The sequence below is a fragment of the Castor canadensis genome, chromosome 11 (assembly GCF_047511655.1).
Source record: "Castor canadensis chromosome 11, mCasCan1.hap1v2, whole genome shotgun sequence".
In the NCBI taxonomy this organism is placed as follows: Eukaryota; Metazoa; Chordata; class Mammalia; order Rodentia; family Castoridae; genus Castor; species Castor canadensis.
This window is the reverse complement of record NC_133396.1, coordinates 125,751,500-125,769,077: the sequence shown is the minus strand read 5'-3', so window position 1 is coordinate 125,769,077 and position 17,578 is coordinate 125,751,500. Positions and strand designations below refer to the sequence as shown.

Sequence of the window (17,578 nt, the reverse complement as noted above, 5' to 3'; positions counted from 1 at the left end):
ACGGAGTCCATTTCCCTCTGTGTACAATCTCCATTCTCTACTCCACATTTGCCAAGCTCTGAGTCTGACAACAGTGGAGGATGATCAAATGCTTCTTGGCTACCTGGATGAAGTACATTTCCATGGAGGTACCTTCCTCTTTGTGTCTGACTAAGGCTGTGATTTAATGGATTCTGTATTTCTCAGATCATATCGAGAAGTGTTACTAGAGCACAGTGAGAAGTTGGCTTAGGACTGAACATTTGTTCTGAATAACCTGAGATACATAGACACCCTTACGGATCATTAAGATTTGAGCTCTATTTGTACAAAGGCCAACAAAGACCTCAGGGCGGTGCATGAGTTACTAGATTTCAGTTCCTGCTCCCTGAACGTTTTTTTTTTTTTTTTTTTTCCTCTTTTACACTTCACTAGGTGAGGATAGAAGTAAGCTAGTTAGTGACTAGAGAGAACAAATTACTGGAAATGATTATGTGAACTTTCACACATGAGCCTACAAGAGAGAAATAAGCAGACCTGTGGAACTCTACACAGGAAAGGACCTAACCAGATGCCCCAGCTGTAAGTCCAAACAAGGAAGGAAGCATAATAATCAAGGATCAGCTAAACCAGCTTGTAAGCCCATTTTGTGTTTGCCTTTTCCCTTGTCATGGATCTACTTAATTTCTCTGAACCTCAATTTTCTCATCTATAAAATGGGAGTGGTCATATCTACATACAGAATGTACTGTGTAGAGACGTGAACAACAGAAGGTGCTTAGTAACAGAAAGGAAGGAGAATTAGGGCGGCTCACTCTGACCTGGGAAGCCACCCAATGCTATGAAATCAGCGATTTCCCTGCATCTGGATTAGAAATCCCCATGGAGTTTTCCCTGGTTCTAGTCTAGGGAAGAATGTTTCCTTGACCCTCATTTTAGGGGGGAGGCATTGTGTCAATGACAGATCCATGATGAAACTTTTTTTTAAAAATGATACCAAGTTGTGGAGTTGGCCTGCTCCACCTGTTTTGCTTCTGGTCCTTTAAGCAGAGCTCCTGCCTCAGCCATGCGTCGTTTGGCTTGGCCTGTAAGGAAAGCTGTAAGCACTAGGGGCAGCCCCACTTCCTGCAGCTCTACTCAGGTCTTACCGCTGCCTCCCTCTAAAGACCTGGCCCTGAACTGAACTTGGCTCTACACTGGCCCTTTCTTTGAACTTGTGCTCTCAGTCCTCCCACTGATGGATCTCAGCTTTCTCTAAAACAAGCTTACTTCTGGACACTTTCCTGGCTCCAGCCACTTGGCCAGGTCCCTTGTCAGGCGAGTCTCTCTACTCTTCTGCCCAAGACTGGACAGCCAGGCAGGACCTTCTAGCAGCTTAGTTTGGGACAGGAAGTAACAGAGCAATTCAGAGGGAAGAACAGTCCCAGAGATGGGTGGCCAGGAAGCTCTTGAAACAAGGGTCTGCTCCTTCACATCAGAGAGATGGCAGGAGAGTCTTTTGTGGTCTTATGGCTTTCTGCAGGGATTGCTAATTCTGGTCAAAGGCCAAATGCAGCCTCTTCCTGTTTCTAAAAGTTTTGTTGGAATGCAGCTCAGCCATTGGTTTGTCAGTCCCATACTAGCTGCTTCTGTGCTACAGGGATAGTCCCGTGAGTGGCGTCACAGGGACTTCATGACCCACAAACTCTAAAATATTTGCTGTTTGGCCCTTAACAGAAGGACCAGGAGCCAAACCAGTGACTCCTGGTTTAGTGCATGAGGTTTCCCTAATGGGCAGTCTGAGGAACTCCAATTCAGTGAGATTGAGTGAGATTGCTTCACCAAACATAATAGTCCAACACTCATAATGGCTCCCTCCTCAAAGGTATTCACAATGTTCCTTTGCATATTAAAGACTCAGCAGTCCTGCATAGAAGAATCTGTTTGTTGTTTAGTCTAGCATTTACCAAGCTTCTTCAATCTACTAAGCCTTTTTTTTTTCCTCCTAACACCTGTTAACATCTTGAGAAGCTGGCACTTTGGACACTCTTTGGCAAGCACCAGTTAGGTGGAAGGAACAGCCTTAGTTTTTGGTCTGTCCCTACTACTGAGCCAAGTGGACTTCAATGAATTATGTATGTGTCAGGGCCTGCTTCCTCACTGGGAATAGGATAATGGCATCTGTCCTGTATCTCACTAATGTTTTTCAGGCAGGCTCTTGAGATAGTGGTCATGAAGACATTTGGGAGGAGTGACTAGTATTGTGGAATTTTGACATTTATATTACTTAGCAAAGGCGAAGTAGAACATACAGTAGATTAAAGTCATGAGTTATTTAGTTGTGGCTCCATTTTTTCTATCTGGGTTAACTTAGTGACTTTAAAAAGGGACTTCCCCCACTGGGCCTCAGTTTCTTCACTTCTACACTGAAGATTTTAGGCTAAATCTCTAAGGATCTATTAGCTCTGAAATTCTGTGATTCTACTTGGTTAGACACATGCAACATCCCTACTCCTACACAGTATCCCATTGGCTTTCTTGGTATAGCATCTGGGTCAGGACACCTCCAGATATAAGGAGGTGTTACTGAGGATTCTGGTGTTGTTGACAGCTTAGAAGGTGGGGCTGAGCTTTCTGGAAATGTCCATATTGTGATTCCCAATTCCATATCGGAGTCTTTCTTTCCCTTGTGCTTCTATCACTCAAAGGCTGTTCTGTCCCAATATGGTGTCCAGACATCTTGCCAACATCCAGTAGAGGAAAAGATAGTGAGGTCAAAGGTGTAGCAAAAGTTCCCCAATAGACATGAGGTAAAGTGGTTATAAAGCAGAATCCACATAAAATTTCTCTTCTGTTCCCAACCCCACATCCCAAAACCATTTTTCAGCTTCATTAACCATCTTTGATATTAAGGATTTATAAACAGTTGAACAAGAAGAGCTTTACAAAGAAAGTAAAAATCTACTGACACTCTCTTCCTCCACGAATTTAGGAAAATCCCAGGAAATCTTGACTGGGTCAAAAGGTCTACAGCTTAATGAGGATGGGGACAAATGGAGAGTGGTGATTTGAGCAATGAGTATTCTTCCATTTGGTCTTAGTATAGAAACCACCTGCTGATAAGGCCATTTAGGGGACTCCCAAATGAAGGGGCAGAGGCCCAGGGGGATTCAGAGCTCTTGCCTGGGCAGATCCCCCATGTCCTTCCAGCCAACCACTCAGTCATGGATATGTACTTGGGTCCCACTGAATTGGGAACATAGTCCCACTGGGGACATAGTGACATGTATGAAGCATAATTACTATTCTAAAGGAACCAAGACTCTGACTGAGCAGGCAAGGCTGGTACAGGTGAATATTTTTACATGTGAGCAGCAGACTGAGTAAGAGCAGACACCAGAGTCGGGGACAGCTGGAGAGGGCTGGCAGTGATGGCAGAGAGGCTGTCACTTTCCACACTGATTGAAACCTCTTCTTTCCAGAAATGGAAATTCCATACTTTTCCTAGGTGACTTTCCAGTCTTTCTTGAAGCCATCTTTGAGTGGTACTGTCACCTTGACTGTGGAGAAAGTTTAATCTTCTGGGGCCCAAGATGGCAGCTTCTGCTTCCCTAGAGAGGAGCTTGAGCTCCACCAGCTTGGTTTCATGTGGGTGGAAGAAGGAAGATGAGACGGGCTGGAGTCATGGAGGTGTTTGGTTCTGGTTCTTCTGTGGTGACTGAGCTGTTTATATTTCCATTCCTGAGTTCTTCTCTCGGATAGTCAGGGTGTCAGGGTGGCTTGGGTAGGAGGAGAGTCACCCTGCAGAATTTTCTTGTCCACATGGGATAGCTGGTCTGGTTGGGGGTCCAACTCCAGGAAATGTGTCATCTGAATCAGAGTGACTCTTGATGTCCTTTCAACTTCTTGTGCTGTAGAGACACAGGGAAGGCTATCAGGAGACTGAAGTAGACAATGCTGACTTTGATTCCTCTGAGAACTACCCTCATCCACCTACTGCAAGTTTCTGAGAGCTTCCTGAAACTGAAGACTAGCAATTGAACCCTTAGAACAACAATGATGAGCCAGGCCTTCGGGGTCCTGGCTCTGAGAACCACTTGCTCCGGGTAAATCTTGCCTTTTCTTCACCAAGTGTGCACTCCCTCTGGGAGACTTTAAACCTGCCTGCCACAATTCTGTGAGAGAATACAGCAGGGTGGTGCAGAGGGGCACATTCTGTGGCCCCAGTGCTGGTCCCTACACTTCTGTGCTCTCTGGCTGGCGTTGCCCTATATACATCTACACCTATGGCTAATGGAGCTACTGCTATTGTCCAAAGAGCTTCTCCTTGAGCTCTGGAGCACCATTTTTCCAACCCAAGAAACCAAGGCTAAGGGTTGTTAATGGCTCAGACTAGAATTTAGCTCTTCTATATACCATAGTCCCAGCACATCAGGGAGAATGAGCCTCCCTCTCCCTGGCCTTGGGCTACTTAAACTCAACTCACAGGTTCTTTTCCTCTGGAACTTCCTTTGCAACAGAACCAGAGCCACAAGCAGCACCAAGGCCAGCGCGGTGGAGACTGGAGTGAGGATCTGAGAGCTGCTTTCCTCTTCTGGAAAGGCACTGGGGTGGAAGGAGTCACAGAGGGACAAGACGAGCACAGGAGAGGGGAGGTTTGTACTGGATAGAAAATTAGAGACCTTTTGGCCCACCCCCCTCATTTCACAGGAGGGCAAGGTGAGGACCAAGGGTTGGCTGCCCTTGGTCCCATGCTGGTTAGCGGCACTGCTGTCTTCAGGTTCTCAAGCCCCAACGTTTGCTCTCTACTCCACTGTCCTGTGCATGGGCCACCATATGTGCCATAATGACAAAGAGGGCAAGTGAGAGTCAGAGACTCTTGCCTTGACATTAGCTTGGCCACAACCTTTCCTTGTGGCTTCAGTAAGCCCCCTCCCCTCTCTGGAGCTTTCATTCCTCATCTTAAAAAAATAAAAGTTCCAACCTAAAAATTCTGTGATTCTATCATTTACATTTTGCTTGTAAGCCACATAAAAGTACTCTAGTAGCATTCCCACAGTAAGGACCCTCAGTGGGGGAAAGTAGCTGATGTGTAAGTCCCCTGTCCTTTGTATCATATTGCAGGTACAAAGGCAAAGAAGTGAGCTGAAGGAAAGGCGAATGCAGGGGGACAGATGTACGGTCCCAACTCAGAGAAGGGGACTGGACATACCTCTTCATGGAAGACCCCTTGCCAAGGGGCCTTGGAGGACCTGCTGCCAGGTCCTGGCCTGGAGTTGCTTGGGGATCATTGTCTCCTTGTTGACCACTGTCTCCAACAGTGCTTTCTAGGTCCCTGTCAGTGCTTCCTTCCAGAGATGCCACCTCTATGTCAAGGGTTTTAAAGGTCCACATGCCTGGAGCTAGGATTGATCCCTCCGTGGAGCCCGAGACTCGTTGCTGAGAAACCACTGTGGCTTCCCAGGCTGCTTGTTCTGAGACCCCAACTGAAGGCTTAATTGTTCTTATTGTCTTTCTGGCTGCATCCAGAGCTATCCTGACCCTCTCTGTTTCCTCCCCTGGCCAATTGCCCTGGGTGGTTGTCATCTTCCTCTTATCCTCGCTAACCCTGGCTCTATGAGTTACTGACCTCCGGGTGCCCCACACCCAGGCATCCTCTGTTGTACTAGACACACTTCTGAGTTTTGAGGCTGGACTCTCTGCTCTGGTGACTGTTGTAGTGATGGAACCCTCCACCCTGCTGCCCATCTCTGGAACTATTTCTCTGGATGGTAGTGGAGTTTGTCTTCCTTTAGCTGAAGCTGTGATTTTGCTGGTTCCAGAAGTTGGAGCAGCTCTGTCCCATTCTGACCCCTGTCCTAGAATCTGGGTGGCTCCTGAAGTCCATTTATTGGCAGCTGGAGATACTGTCTCAAAGGATGTGGTGACAAGTTCACCAGGAGCTGGAAGGGCTGTGGGGACCACGTCAGAAGGACCTGTGTGAATGGCAAAGGGAGACCATATGGAAAGGCTATCCAGGCCGCCTACTGGATTTTGTAAAGGACACTGGGATTAAAATGTTGACTAAATAAGATGCAGCCTCACTAAGAGATACAAAATTTGGTCACTATGTTGGATAAAAAGGTGGAAATCCCAGACATATTCTCTAGACTCTTGCAAATGTTGACATTCTATATTCCTATCTCCTTCACCCAGGTCCACATAGTCTCTCTCCAGATGCCCATGCCGCCCTTTCCCCCCAGAGGTCCAAAGCCCAGTAGGTACTACTCTTCAAAAGAGAGTGTGGTACACACACGGGAGGCTGAGGCAGGAGGATCGCCAGGTTTAAGGCAAGCCTGGGCTACATAGTGAGACCCTGTCTCAAAAAAAGCCAACAAGCAGCCACTTCCTAACATGCCATCTCCTCTGAATAGTGGCTTTTGCAGCCTGAGGCCCCTCCTCCTACTCTGGGTAACTGACTTTGGATCAATTCTCTGGAACTTTCTACATAGGGGGTGGGCTTAGGGGCTGTCATCCATCTGCTGAGGAGCTCAGCAGAGGTCTGTCGTGAAAGCCCAGTCCTAGTTCTTCCGTCACACTGTCATGCTGCTCTCCATGTTTAAGCACAGAACTTTTTTGGAACCTATATTATTGAATTCACTACTTTCTTGGAATGTATCTCAAATACAGATTCTACAACATTCTGGGGCCAGAAGGACTGGGTGGAAGAGCTTATGTACATTTGATTGGAAATTTTTCCCAATCTACCTTCGTCCTAAAGGTAGCATTCATCTAGGTAAAAAGCCCACCTTGTCTAGTTTTTGTTCTGCCTCCAGTTTCTTCCTGCCTAAGGTTTAAAGATTTTTGGGCTTCTGAGCTTTCCCTGCACCTTTTAGCTTTGGCTTTCCCAGGATTGACTCATTAGCCATCAGCTCATACCTGCAGAGATGGTCAGATTCATGCTGAAGAACAGCATGTCATTTCTGACTCCAATGCCACAACGATAGAGTCCCACGTCATCCAGGGACAGTTGGGACAACCTCACTTCGAACCTGCCACTGTGTGGGAAGTCTGCTAGTGCCACACGGCCACGATAGGCACGGTGAATGTAATGGTTGGTGGACACAATGGTGTAGCAGGTCTGCGTTGGAGGCCCCAGGCGGCACCAGTACTTCCTCTGGTGCCTGTTGACTGACAAGGGGGCATAGTGGCACTGGATGGTGACAGCTCTTCCAGGCGTTCCAGACACCAGTCTTGGGCCCTTCAATGCATTTGTGGCTGCAGGCAGAGAAAAATGTCAAATGAGAAGGAATGGTAGATACAGGAATCACTGTTTGGGGAGTTACCAGGTCCACACTGCTAGAATGAGAAGTCTGGTCAGAAAACGCCTCCAGGAAAGTGGATCAGAATCAGTGTAGAAATGGCAGATCTTAGCCATTTAAAGAAGCAAGAGTCACCCCAAGATATGGAAGGGAGCAAGCTGTATGCAAGGCCCCATCTGAAAGATGCAGTAAGAATCTTACTCACCGTTTAGCCAACACTTATCACGTGTGAAGTGTTCTCATGAAAGTCCATCCAGAGCTCAGATTCATCCCACCGTGCTCTGTGCAAATGTCTGTAAAGGTGCCACCAAAGCACATGTGGGAGGAAGGAGGCGACAGACATCTGACAGAAAGCTTCAGTTTGCATGGAATGTAAGAGAAAGATGCTAAACAGTGCAAACATCTCTGTGTGCTTTCCTCTGAGAAAGAGAGAGCACCCGAAACACAAGAATCTTACTCTGCTTGTGTGTGGGGGTACATCCCCAGACTAGTAGATGCAAACTTTTTCACAATGGCCATTTGTTTGTGCAAATCGACAACCAAGCATAGATGAATAGAGATCTGTGCAAAGGCACGGATGAGCAGGACTGTGACTATGTCAGCTTCAACAGTAAGTATAAAAGTAAGTCATAGTTGAATTAGAGTATATAGTCAGCATGTAGAATGACTTTAATCTGATAGGATGTGCATAGTAACAATGTTTATTTTTTCTCTCTCTGCCTCTTTTTACTACCTCTGTGGACTTCTCTGCTCCTCCATTAAATCTCAGGCAAAATCATCAGCTCTCTTAGAAAACAGAGCCCCTACCCCCACCCCCATAGGGAGGTGAATGGCTGGGCTGTGTTTGAAAGCTCTGAAAACTACCCCTGAGGACTTCCTTTCCCACATCCTGAATCGTCTTCTTTATTTCATTCAGCTCTTGGTGTTTTCTTAGGATTTATTCATGTTCTCTTTAATTTCATTCATTATTCTTATAATCATTTTTAATACTTTGAAGTTTCATCCACTTCGCTATTTGCTACAAAAATCAGTAACTTTTTTATATATGTATAACAAACAGGCTGAGAAAGACATCAGGAAAACAATTTCATTCACAATAGCCTAAACAAATTAAATACTTAGCAATAAAACTAAGAAATTAATAAAAAGACCTCTATAATGAAAACAACAAAACATTGAAGAAAGGAATTGAAGCCATCTGGGTGCTGGTGGCTCACACCTGTAATCCTAGCTCCTTGGGAGGCTGAGTTTGGTAGGATTGCAGTTCGAGGCCATTGGGCAAACAGTTCATGATACCCCATTTCCAAAATAACCAGAGCAAAATGGACTAGAGGTATGACTTGAGTGGTAGAGTGCCTGTTTTGTGAGTATGAAGCCTTGAGTTCAAACTCCAGTCCCACAAAAAAAAAAAAAAAGAAGAAATTGAAGAGGACACCAGAAGAATGTTCATGAATTAGCAGAATTAGTATTGTGAAAATGGCTATACTGCCGAAAGCAATCTACAGATTCACTACAATCCCCATAAAAATTCCAATGTAGTTTTTCACACGAACAGAAAAATCAATCCTGAAATTCGTATGGAAGCACAAAAGACCCCAAATAGCCAAAGCAATCCTGAGTAAAAAGAGCAATGCTGCAGGTATCACAGTACCTGACTTCAAACTATCTTACAGAACCACAGCAACAAAACAGCCTGGTACTGTCACAAAAGCAGATAAGCAGACCGGTGAAACAGAACGGAAGACCCAGGAAAACCCACACAACTGTAGCTATCCATTTTTTGACAAAGGTGCCAAGAAAACTGAAAACTGAAGATAAGCCCCATTCTCTCTCTCTGTACAAAACTCAATTCAAAATGGACCAAAGATGTTCATGTGAGATCTGAAACTTGGAAACTACTAAAAGAAGATGCTGAAGACATTGAAGATACAGGCAATACCTTTCTGAATAGCACTCTAATTGCTCAGCAATGAAGAACAAGACTTGACAAATGGGTCTGTAAGAAGCTTCTGCACAACAAAGCAAACAATTACCAGAATAAAGAGACAAGCCACAGATTGGGAGAAATGAAAAGAGCAAATTAAACACATAAGAACAACCAGCCCAATTAATAAAAAGGCAAATAAATTGAACAGTTCTCAAAAGAAGAAGTCCAAATGGCCAACAAATACATGAAGCAATGTTCAACCTCCTTAACCATAAAGGAAACGCAAATCAGAATGACAGAGATTCCATCCCACCCTAATCATCAAGAAGACAGCCATAAATACTGTCAAGGATGCAGTGTAGGGGTAGGGAAGGGTCCCTTATATATTGTTGGTGAGAATGTTAACTAGTGCACCAGTATGGAAATCAGTATGGGAGTTCCTCACAAAACTAAAGCTAGAAGTACCATTGATCCAGTGATACCACTTCTGGGCATATGTAGGAAGGAATGAAAGTCAGTGTACAATGGAGATATTGGCACACCTGTGTTTACAGCAGCACTATTCACAATGGCCAAGCTGTGGATCAGTCCATGTGCCCATCAACCAAGGAATGGATAAATAAAATGTGGTACATACACACAGTGGAGTATTATTCAGCCATAAATCAGAATGAAATTATGTCATGTGTAGGAAAATGGATGGAACTGCATATCATCATGTTAAACAAAATAGGCCAGACTGAGAAAGAACGAAATCACATGTTCTCTCTCATATGTGGAATCTAGAGCTAAAAATAAAAATGACGTAAGTGTAAAATGGGGGTACTGTCTGGGGGTGTGAAGCAGAGGGAGGGGGGGAGGTGGAAGGAGGGGGAAGTGTGAGATGTATATAATTGAAGTACTTCATATGCTTGTATGGAAATAGAAAAATGAAACCCATTAAAGTTGTTTAAAAGTGGGGGAGGGAGGCTAAGAAACAGAAATAGAGGAGTGAATTTGATCAAAGTACATTACATGTATGGGAAATATCACAATGAAAACCCTTTGTACACTTAATATATGCTAAGAAAGAATAATCAGCTCTTAAAATGTACATTTAAAAAATTAATACTAAAATGAAGAACCAAAACTCTAAGAACTCATGTGGATGTTTACTAATCAATAGCTCTTAATTTTATATGACTATATTATATATAATTACATATAATTAAATTGTTTGAGAATTTTATATTAGTCACCTGTGAGAATTAAATCGTGGCTAGTATTTTAGGATCAATGTGGTACCACCTGGGGCCCTGATGCCAATTCCCTGCCCCTTGATGGAGGTGGGTGCTCCTGGATCTCATATTCATCGTTACTTAGCAGTTGCTATGGCTTCTGTTAGGGTGGGGTGGGGGGTGATGCCTGTATTTGAAGGCAGGCTATGGATGGGAGCCGTACTCAGTTTGAGAAATGAGGTCTGTGGCAGGATAAAGGGAGAGGAGGGGTTGTACCTGAGAAGGAATGTGCCTCTCGCCAGCAAAGGGGTGAGGAAGATGTGAGTGTTTTCATGGCACAGAGGTGGATCCTGGAGGTGAAAGAGGCAGCCTGTGGCCATCTGAGATGGGGTCCTCTGTGTGGAGGGGCTGAGGATGAACCTGGGCAGAGGGAGGAGCTGAGCTATCAGGGGGCTGCCAAGCATCAACAAAAGGCAACTGCAAGAGGAAGAGGCAAGGAGCCAGCCCTGACCTTCTGCCCCAAATCCCAACAGGTAAGAGCAACTGCTTACCTCCTCCTGCTTTCTCTATTATTCTGACCACACTGGGTCCCAAGTGCAAGGCAGAGAGGCCAGAGAGGAAAGGAGAAGACGGCACAACACCCCTTTCTGGTCTTGGAGCCCTAACTGGGCTCTTGAAATGAGCAAATTTGGGACACTGGAGACTTAAAGCAACTAGTTTAGGACTATTGGGTGTACGTTAGCAGAAAATCATAGGTCTGCCTGTTTGGGCACAGGGGAAGCCTACTTTTAATGACAAATTTTAAAGGGGCACTGGGAAATTGAAACAGAGGTGGTGTGATTATATCACATAGACAGTGCTTACTCAAATATTAGCTATCCTTGATTCATTAAAACTCAACTGATAAGTCAGACAAGGTTAATTCCTTTTTGGTATTACTATAACATTTTCATTCATTCACTCATTCATTCACTAATTCATTCACTAATTCTAGGTAACAGACACTCCTGGCACACACTATTTTCCTCAATGGCTCCCGATTACCATTAGAGTAAAATCCAGATGCTATCACATAGAGACAGGGTCACTTGTCCTCTGAGCCTGTTCTGTACTTGGCCAGCCTCACCCCACCAGCCTGCAAGCATCTTTAGGGCAGGGGTCTTGTTTTTCATTTATCGGTCCCTAGTGCCTGACACATAGAAACTCTTCTCAAATGTGTGTTTAACAAACAAATGTGTGTTAAAGAAGTGAGCAAATGAAATGAGATGATTTTGAACTCTTAGTAGGGCAAGGTCCTCATCTTTATTGTCCCTAGTGCTGGGCCTGGCAGAATGAGTGGAAAGGAAGCACTGCTACTTCTGTGTTTTGTATACCCTGGAGCTGTTCTCTTGAAAATGCAGCTGGCTTTCAGTCATCCACTTAAATGGAAGAGGCACAGACATGGGGAATGTCAAAACACTGGCTCTTCTAAGATGTCATCAAGCAGGCTCTGTCATATGAGCTCTCCCCTCCCACATTCACCCTGAGCCCATCTGGCCACTCCCTGGATCCACTGCCTGGCCTTGGACACCAGCAGAGACAGTGTGGATGTGCCTGATTGGGCTGAATTTCCGTGTGGTGCCCTGTAGGAGCCTGCAGCCTACAAGATCCTGGTATGCTTTTGCTCTGGACTGTGTTTGGGACTCACCTTGCAGCAGATATAGTACGAGGAGGAGAGGCATGGTCCATCTTGCCCTCTGGTTGGCAACCTATAATAAACAAACAAACAAACAAATAAATAAATAAATAAATAATAAATACAGAGGTGTAAGAGGAGGCAAGTGAAAAACTTGTAATGAGCCCAGTACGGGCACCTTGTAACTCTGGGATCTCAGTTTGCCCTGGACAGAGGCTGGGTTGTACGCATCTGAGAGCAAGACAGAACTGCCTCCCTGGGAAGCAGGACCCTGTCCTCACAACTCTTAAGCAGGCACATTTGGTCTGGGTCACTGCCACCAAAGTTAAATTTCCCTTACTCATAAGATTTCTGTGTTTGGAAGAGCTAAAATACGCTCTGTGGCCCTCCAGCCCCAGAACCCGCTTGCTAGCGTGGAGCCCCGATAGAGAGTGGAAGAAGGCATGCTTGAAGTTCAAGCTTCGTTGGAGTTGAGGGGCTTGGGAAAGGCAGTCTTGGGCATGCGTCCCTCTCCAGGGGAAGGAGAGGATCTGCATGGCTGTTTCCTTATGGTGTGAGAGCGTGGTCACAACAGAGGCGGGCAATGTGTCTGGGGTGCAGGGTGCCACCTCCCCTTCTCTCCTCACCCCTTCCTCCTTGCACAGGGGAATCGGCTCCTCCAAGGCAAGCGTTCTGTTTCACTATTAGTATGTTTCTGTCAGTAAGATGGAGTTAAAATTAAACCTTGGGTCAAGTAGCTGGGGGATTTCCTTCTGTTTCTTCTCCACAGCTTCTAGAAAGCCCTCAGTCCCCCCGCCCACTCCAGCCCATGCTGCTCTTCCCTACTCTGCTCTCCCCCGCTGGCCGGCAGAGCTCACTCCTTTACCTTTAGGCTCTGAAGCAGGATCCAGCACATAGTAGGTGCATACTGAGTGGCTGCTGTGATCAGGAACCCTCTGCTCCTTTAATGAATATGATAAAGACCGCTACTCAATGGTGTTTTTTTGCTGCTGATTAAAAAGGTAGAGATTGTACACTATACCCCTTTTGCATTCCACATAGGGTATTCATGGCTGAGTTTTAAATGATCAAAAATCTGTTTTTGCTGGGCGTGGCGGTACACACCTGTAATCTCACCACTCTGGAGGCAGAGACAGGAGGGTCAAGGGTTTGAGGCCAGCCTGAACTACATAGCGAGACCTTGTCTCAAAAACAAACAAACAAACAAACAAAACAAGAAAAACAAAGCAAAGTAAATTTGCTTTTTGAGTCTATCTACTGCTTGCAGTTCTTGGGGCCTAAAGTTAGCCATTGCTTTTTCCTTCGTACTTGGATACATACTTCAGTAGTGTTAAGAACAATCAGTGCCCTGACCACTCACGGGCAGGAACCCCACTGTCCCAGCTATGTTGGACAAAGCCAATGTGGAACACAGCTGTGCAGAAGGAAATTGAAGGAGGAGAAAAGGGAATGGGGAAGGAAAGCAGATACAGGAAGCAGGGAAAGGGGAATAGGCAAGAAAAGGTAGGAAATCAAAGAAGGAAAAGGGAAAGAAAAGAGGGAAGGAGGTACAGTAAAGAGTCTGGGGCGGGAGCATGGCTTAAGTGTCAGAGTACTTGCCTAGTAAATTCAATCCCAGTGTCATGAGAGAGGAGGAAGGGGGAGAGAGACAGACAGACAGACAGACAGAAAGAGAAAGACACAGAGAGAGACAGACATACAGAAAGAGAGAGAGAGAATAAAAACCGGTGCCTTTTATGTCTTATTGTGAACAAAGCAATTCCCCTTTCAAAACAAAACCAAATTTTCTTGCTAGGTGTGGTGTTATATGCCTATAATCCCAGCACTCAGGAGCCTAAGGCAGGAAGCTCAAGAGTTCAAGGCCAGCCTGGGCTACATCATGAGACCCTGTCTCAAAAAACCCACACACATAGAAAAAGAGTCAAATCTGTGCTGGCCCTGTAGTGACAACTTGTCACCTGACATGGCTCTGTTCGGCCATCTCCACAAGGCCTCTGGCTGCCCTACTGGCTGGGCCCCAAAGTGGTCAGATTTTTAATCATTCCAAGCTCCTCATACTTCATAGCCATCCTTTTAGGATGGCCCTTCCCTTGGGCACTGTCATGGCAGTTTCAGACTTTTGCTGCCTTACAGGGCATCAGGCTGTGGTCCTCCCCAAGCTGTCCCATTGTGTGACTGCACCCAGGCCCCAGTTTGACTAATATTTACCAAGTCCAGCTACCTCTGAAGCTGGCACCCACACTACCCCTGGACTAATCTTTCTTAAGTGCTAAGTCCTAACATGGGACATGTTGGGCCAAAGTCTCTTTTGCCCTTTTCCTCCAACACCCAAGGGTTCAGTAGTCTCTTGGCTTAAGAAGCCAAAGCTGTCTCCACGGGGCAATGAGGAAGCACAGAGTGAGATAAAATATCTCCAGGGAGTTATCAGCCTTGATTGGGGGCTGGAAAGATATTATTCAACAGAATGTCTCCAAGTACCCTCCCTGCCAATGACCTTTGGGAATCCTTTCTCCAGGAGACAAGGAGGCCCAATTCAGTAAGGACCACAGGCCTCTATTATGGCACTTTGCATTTAGGGGATAAGGCTCTAGGGGGACTGTCTTACCCTGCTGGATCCTGCTGGAAAGCACAGGCTGGTGTGTGACTTGTGGGTTCCCTGCTACCCCACTTCTTCCAATCCCCTCTTCCTCGGCCCCTAGACAGCTGCCAAGAAAGGAAGGGGCCAGCGTGGTGCAAGGGAGCAGCATGGAACCAGTACTCAGGAGGGTCTTCTCTGCCTGAGTCCGACATCTTGACCTTGACCAAGGCTCCTTCCTGTCCTCTAGGAAAGAGCTTTGCGCATGTGATCTCCATGTCTGTTCTTCCTAATGTGTGTGGGCCCTGTCTTACCAGGGTATTTAGGAACCACGCACTCTGGGAATCGGAGGGAGAGGCTGCAGGCTTTTAGGAAGATGCTCTGGGAAGGAAACTGGGGACTGGTGTGATGGCTGCTGCTATAACTTACCACCTACATTCAAAGCCAGAGCCCACCCTGCAGGAGAAAGTCTCAGGTCACCTTTTGTTCACTGCACTTGGCTGGGGCTTCTCTATCCATCTCAGGCCAGAGGAAGATGCACTTGGACTTCTCCTTTTATCCTTTGAGAATGCTGTCATGGGGGGTCTTCTAGTTGTTTTCCCTAAACCTGGAGATGGAGTAGACAGCATGGTGTGTGGACAGCAGCAAGAGCTGGTGCTGGAAAGGTTTGGGTACAAGAGGCAGCTCTGTCACTTACCTCTGTGCCACTTGCATCAAGCCCCTTCTCTCTGGATCTTAAAAGCCAGTCGTCCCTTCTTTTCCTTACTGCCACTTATTTCTGCAGAGTCTTTCCAGGGGTGGTGGTAGTAGCTTCAGAGAAAACACACTAATGAATACTTTCTCTTCTCTTGTGTCTCTTCCAGCACAGATCCCAGATTTTTTAGGATCATGGCACAGCTGACTCACTCAGGCATTCCTCGAACCAATGATGTGACAATCTGAGCAGAAGACAAGGGAATTTCAGGATTTGGGAGAGGAATTCCCCTGCTATCTGGTTGCCAGATGGTGCCCTCCTGCTGACCTGGCCCCTCTGGCTCCCAAGGAGAAGTTCTTTGGAACATTTGGGTCACTGGCTCAGTTTGTCTGCTTGCCTGGTACTTTCTAACTCATGTCTTGAACAAAGAACAATGCAGCAATTGAGATGATCTTCGTGGAAAGAGCACAGATAAGTGTGGCTTATCCAAGTGGATGACACACTTAAAAAACACTTCAGTATTCCCCTTGGGAAAGTCATTTACTGAGGGAGTTCTTTTCCTTGTAAAGATGTGATCTGTTTGTTTTGAACTGACACAGCCCATGCACTCAACAACTAAGAGCCTCAAGGGAATGGGACTGCAGGCCGTAGTTAAAGACCTTTGTCAGGATGCATAATAGACAATATGACACCCTTGGGCCAACTCAAAGTGCACCTCTTCCTTAAGGGTGTATTCAGTTGGTGCCTTGTGAGGCACTCCTCTTTCCAGATGTGATGACAAGTATCCCTGGAGGTGGTAGTGGGGTTGAAGAAAGATAACTCCATGGGGTGCTTGGGGTATGGCTGGGACAAGGCAGTTGTGTGTGTGTGTGTGTGCACGTGCCTGTGTGATGATGACTGTGTGCACAGCTATGTGTACTACTATCCTAGGACTTGGGCAATAGCTCCAGTCCTGGAGCTCCAGATCTTCATTCCCACAAATAGCCTCACATAGAAGTTAGAACACATCTAAAGGCGTCCTCTTAGGATGCGGGGAAAAAGGAACCCTCTTACACTGTTGGTGGGAATGTAAACTAGCACAGCCACTCTGGAAAAAAATTTGGAGGCTACTTAAAAAGCTACACATTGATCTACCATTTGGGTATATCTTGGGGATATACCCGAAAGAATGTGACACAGTTTACTCCAGAGGCACCTGCACACCCATGTTTATTGTGGCACTATTCACAATAGCTAAGTTATGGAAACAGCCAAGATGCCCCACTACTGACGAATGGATTAAGAAAATGTGGTATCTATACACAATGGAATTTTATGCAGCCATGAAGAAGAACGAAATGTTATCGTTCGCTGGTAAATGGGTGGAATTGGAGAACATCATTCTGAGTGTGGTTAGCCTGGCCCAAAAGACCAAAAATTGTATGTTCTCCCTTATATGTGGACATTAGATCAAGGGCAAACACAACAATGGGATTGGACTTTGAGCACATGATAAAAGCAAGAGCACACAAGGGAGGGGTGAGGATAGGTAAGACACCTAAAAAACTAGATAGCATTTGTTGCCCTTAATCAGAGAAACTAAAGCAGATACCTTAAAAGCAACTGAGGCCAATAGGAAAAGGGGAGCAGGAACTAGAGAAAAGGGTAGATCAAAAAGAATTAACCTAGAAGTTAACACACACGCACAGGAAATTAATGTGAGTCAACTCCCTGTATAGTTATCCTTATCTCAACCAGCAAAAACCCTTGTTCCTTCCTATTATTGCTTATACTCTCTCTTCAACAAAATTAGAGATAAGGGCAAAATAGTTTCTGCTGGATATTGAGGGGGTGGGGGAGAGAGGGAGAAGGCGGAGTGGGTGGTAAGGGAGGGGGTGGGAGCAGGGGGGAGAAATGACCCAAGCATTGTATGCACATATGAATAATAAAACAATTTAAAAAAAAGAACTGAAAATAAATAAATAAATAAATAAATAACATTTAAAAAATAAATAAATAAAATAAAGGCGTCCTCTTAGAAGTGGTATTCTTGAGCAGTGTGCAACCCGAAGAACTGTACACAGTGGCCATGCCCTCAGAGGCTCATTCCCAGAACTGAATGATCCTCATATCCATGGTGGAGAGGTGGCTAGTACTCTGGCTAGATTCTCCTCTCCCTCCTCAGGGAGAGTATTGTATAAATTGGATGACATAAACTCTGCAGTCAGAATCCTTTCTCCTCCCAAGTTTAT

General features: G+C 45.6%; 1 protein-coding gene and 2 long non-coding RNA genes across 4 annotated transcripts in view; 2 read left to right on the top strand and 1 right to left on the bottom strand.

Moving 5' to 3' along the window:
• The window catches only part of LOC141413962 (uncharacterized), a 49,900-nt gene extending 32,740 nt beyond the window's left edge, over positions 1 to 17,160 (top strand). The window contains exon 3 of the long non-coding RNA XR_012439021.1: positions 15,517 to 17,160. This is a non-coding gene — a long non-coding RNA (uncharacterized lncRNA). The remainder of the gene's footprint in view (positions 1 to 15,516) is intronic.
• Positions 472 to 5,314, top strand: LOC141413961 (uncharacterized). Its single transcript, XR_012439020.1, has 4 exons — positions 472 to 615; positions 3,876 to 4,064; positions 4,479 to 4,613; positions 5,083 to 5,314. It is a non-coding gene; the product is annotated as an uncharacterized lncRNA (long non-coding RNA).
• Fcamr (Fc alpha and mu receptor) lies at positions 2,228 to 15,567 on the bottom strand. 2 transcript variants are annotated; one of them, XM_074048462.1, is made up of 8 exons: positions 15,351 to 15,567; positions 15,134 to 15,260; positions 12,091 to 12,151; positions 10,680 to 10,823; positions 6,877 to 7,215; positions 5,171 to 5,933; positions 4,445 to 4,563; positions 2,228 to 3,869 (listed from the first exon to the last, which is right to left on the bottom strand). In XM_074048462.1, the coding sequence occupies exons 2-8, from the start codon at positions 15,170 to 15,172 to the stop codon at positions 3,721 to 3,723; spliced, it is 1,614 nt and encodes a 537-aa protein (XP_073904563.1). In that variant the 5' UTR covers positions 15,173 to 15,260; positions 15,351 to 15,567; the 3' UTR covers positions 2,228 to 3,720. The 2 variants fall into 2 exon arrangements, with proteins under 2 accessions (XP_073904563.1, XP_073904562.1); XM_074048461.1 differs by lacking the exon at positions 10,680 to 10,823.
• Positions 17,161 to 17,578: the final 418 nt, after the last annotated feature.

Coding starts and splice junctions, on each gene's coding strand:
- Fcamr (XM_074048462.1), bottom strand. CDS start 15,172: ATGGATAGAGAAGCCCCAGCCAAGTGCAGTGAACAAAAG. Junction 5,934..6,876: donor GAATCTGACCATCTCTGCAG/GTATGAGCTGAT, acceptor CCATTCACACAG/GTCCTTCTGACGTGGTCCCC. Junction 4,564..5,170: donor AAGGGGTCTTCCATGAAGAG/GTATGTCCAGTC, acceptor CTTCCACCCCAG/TGCCTTTCCAGAAGAGGAAA.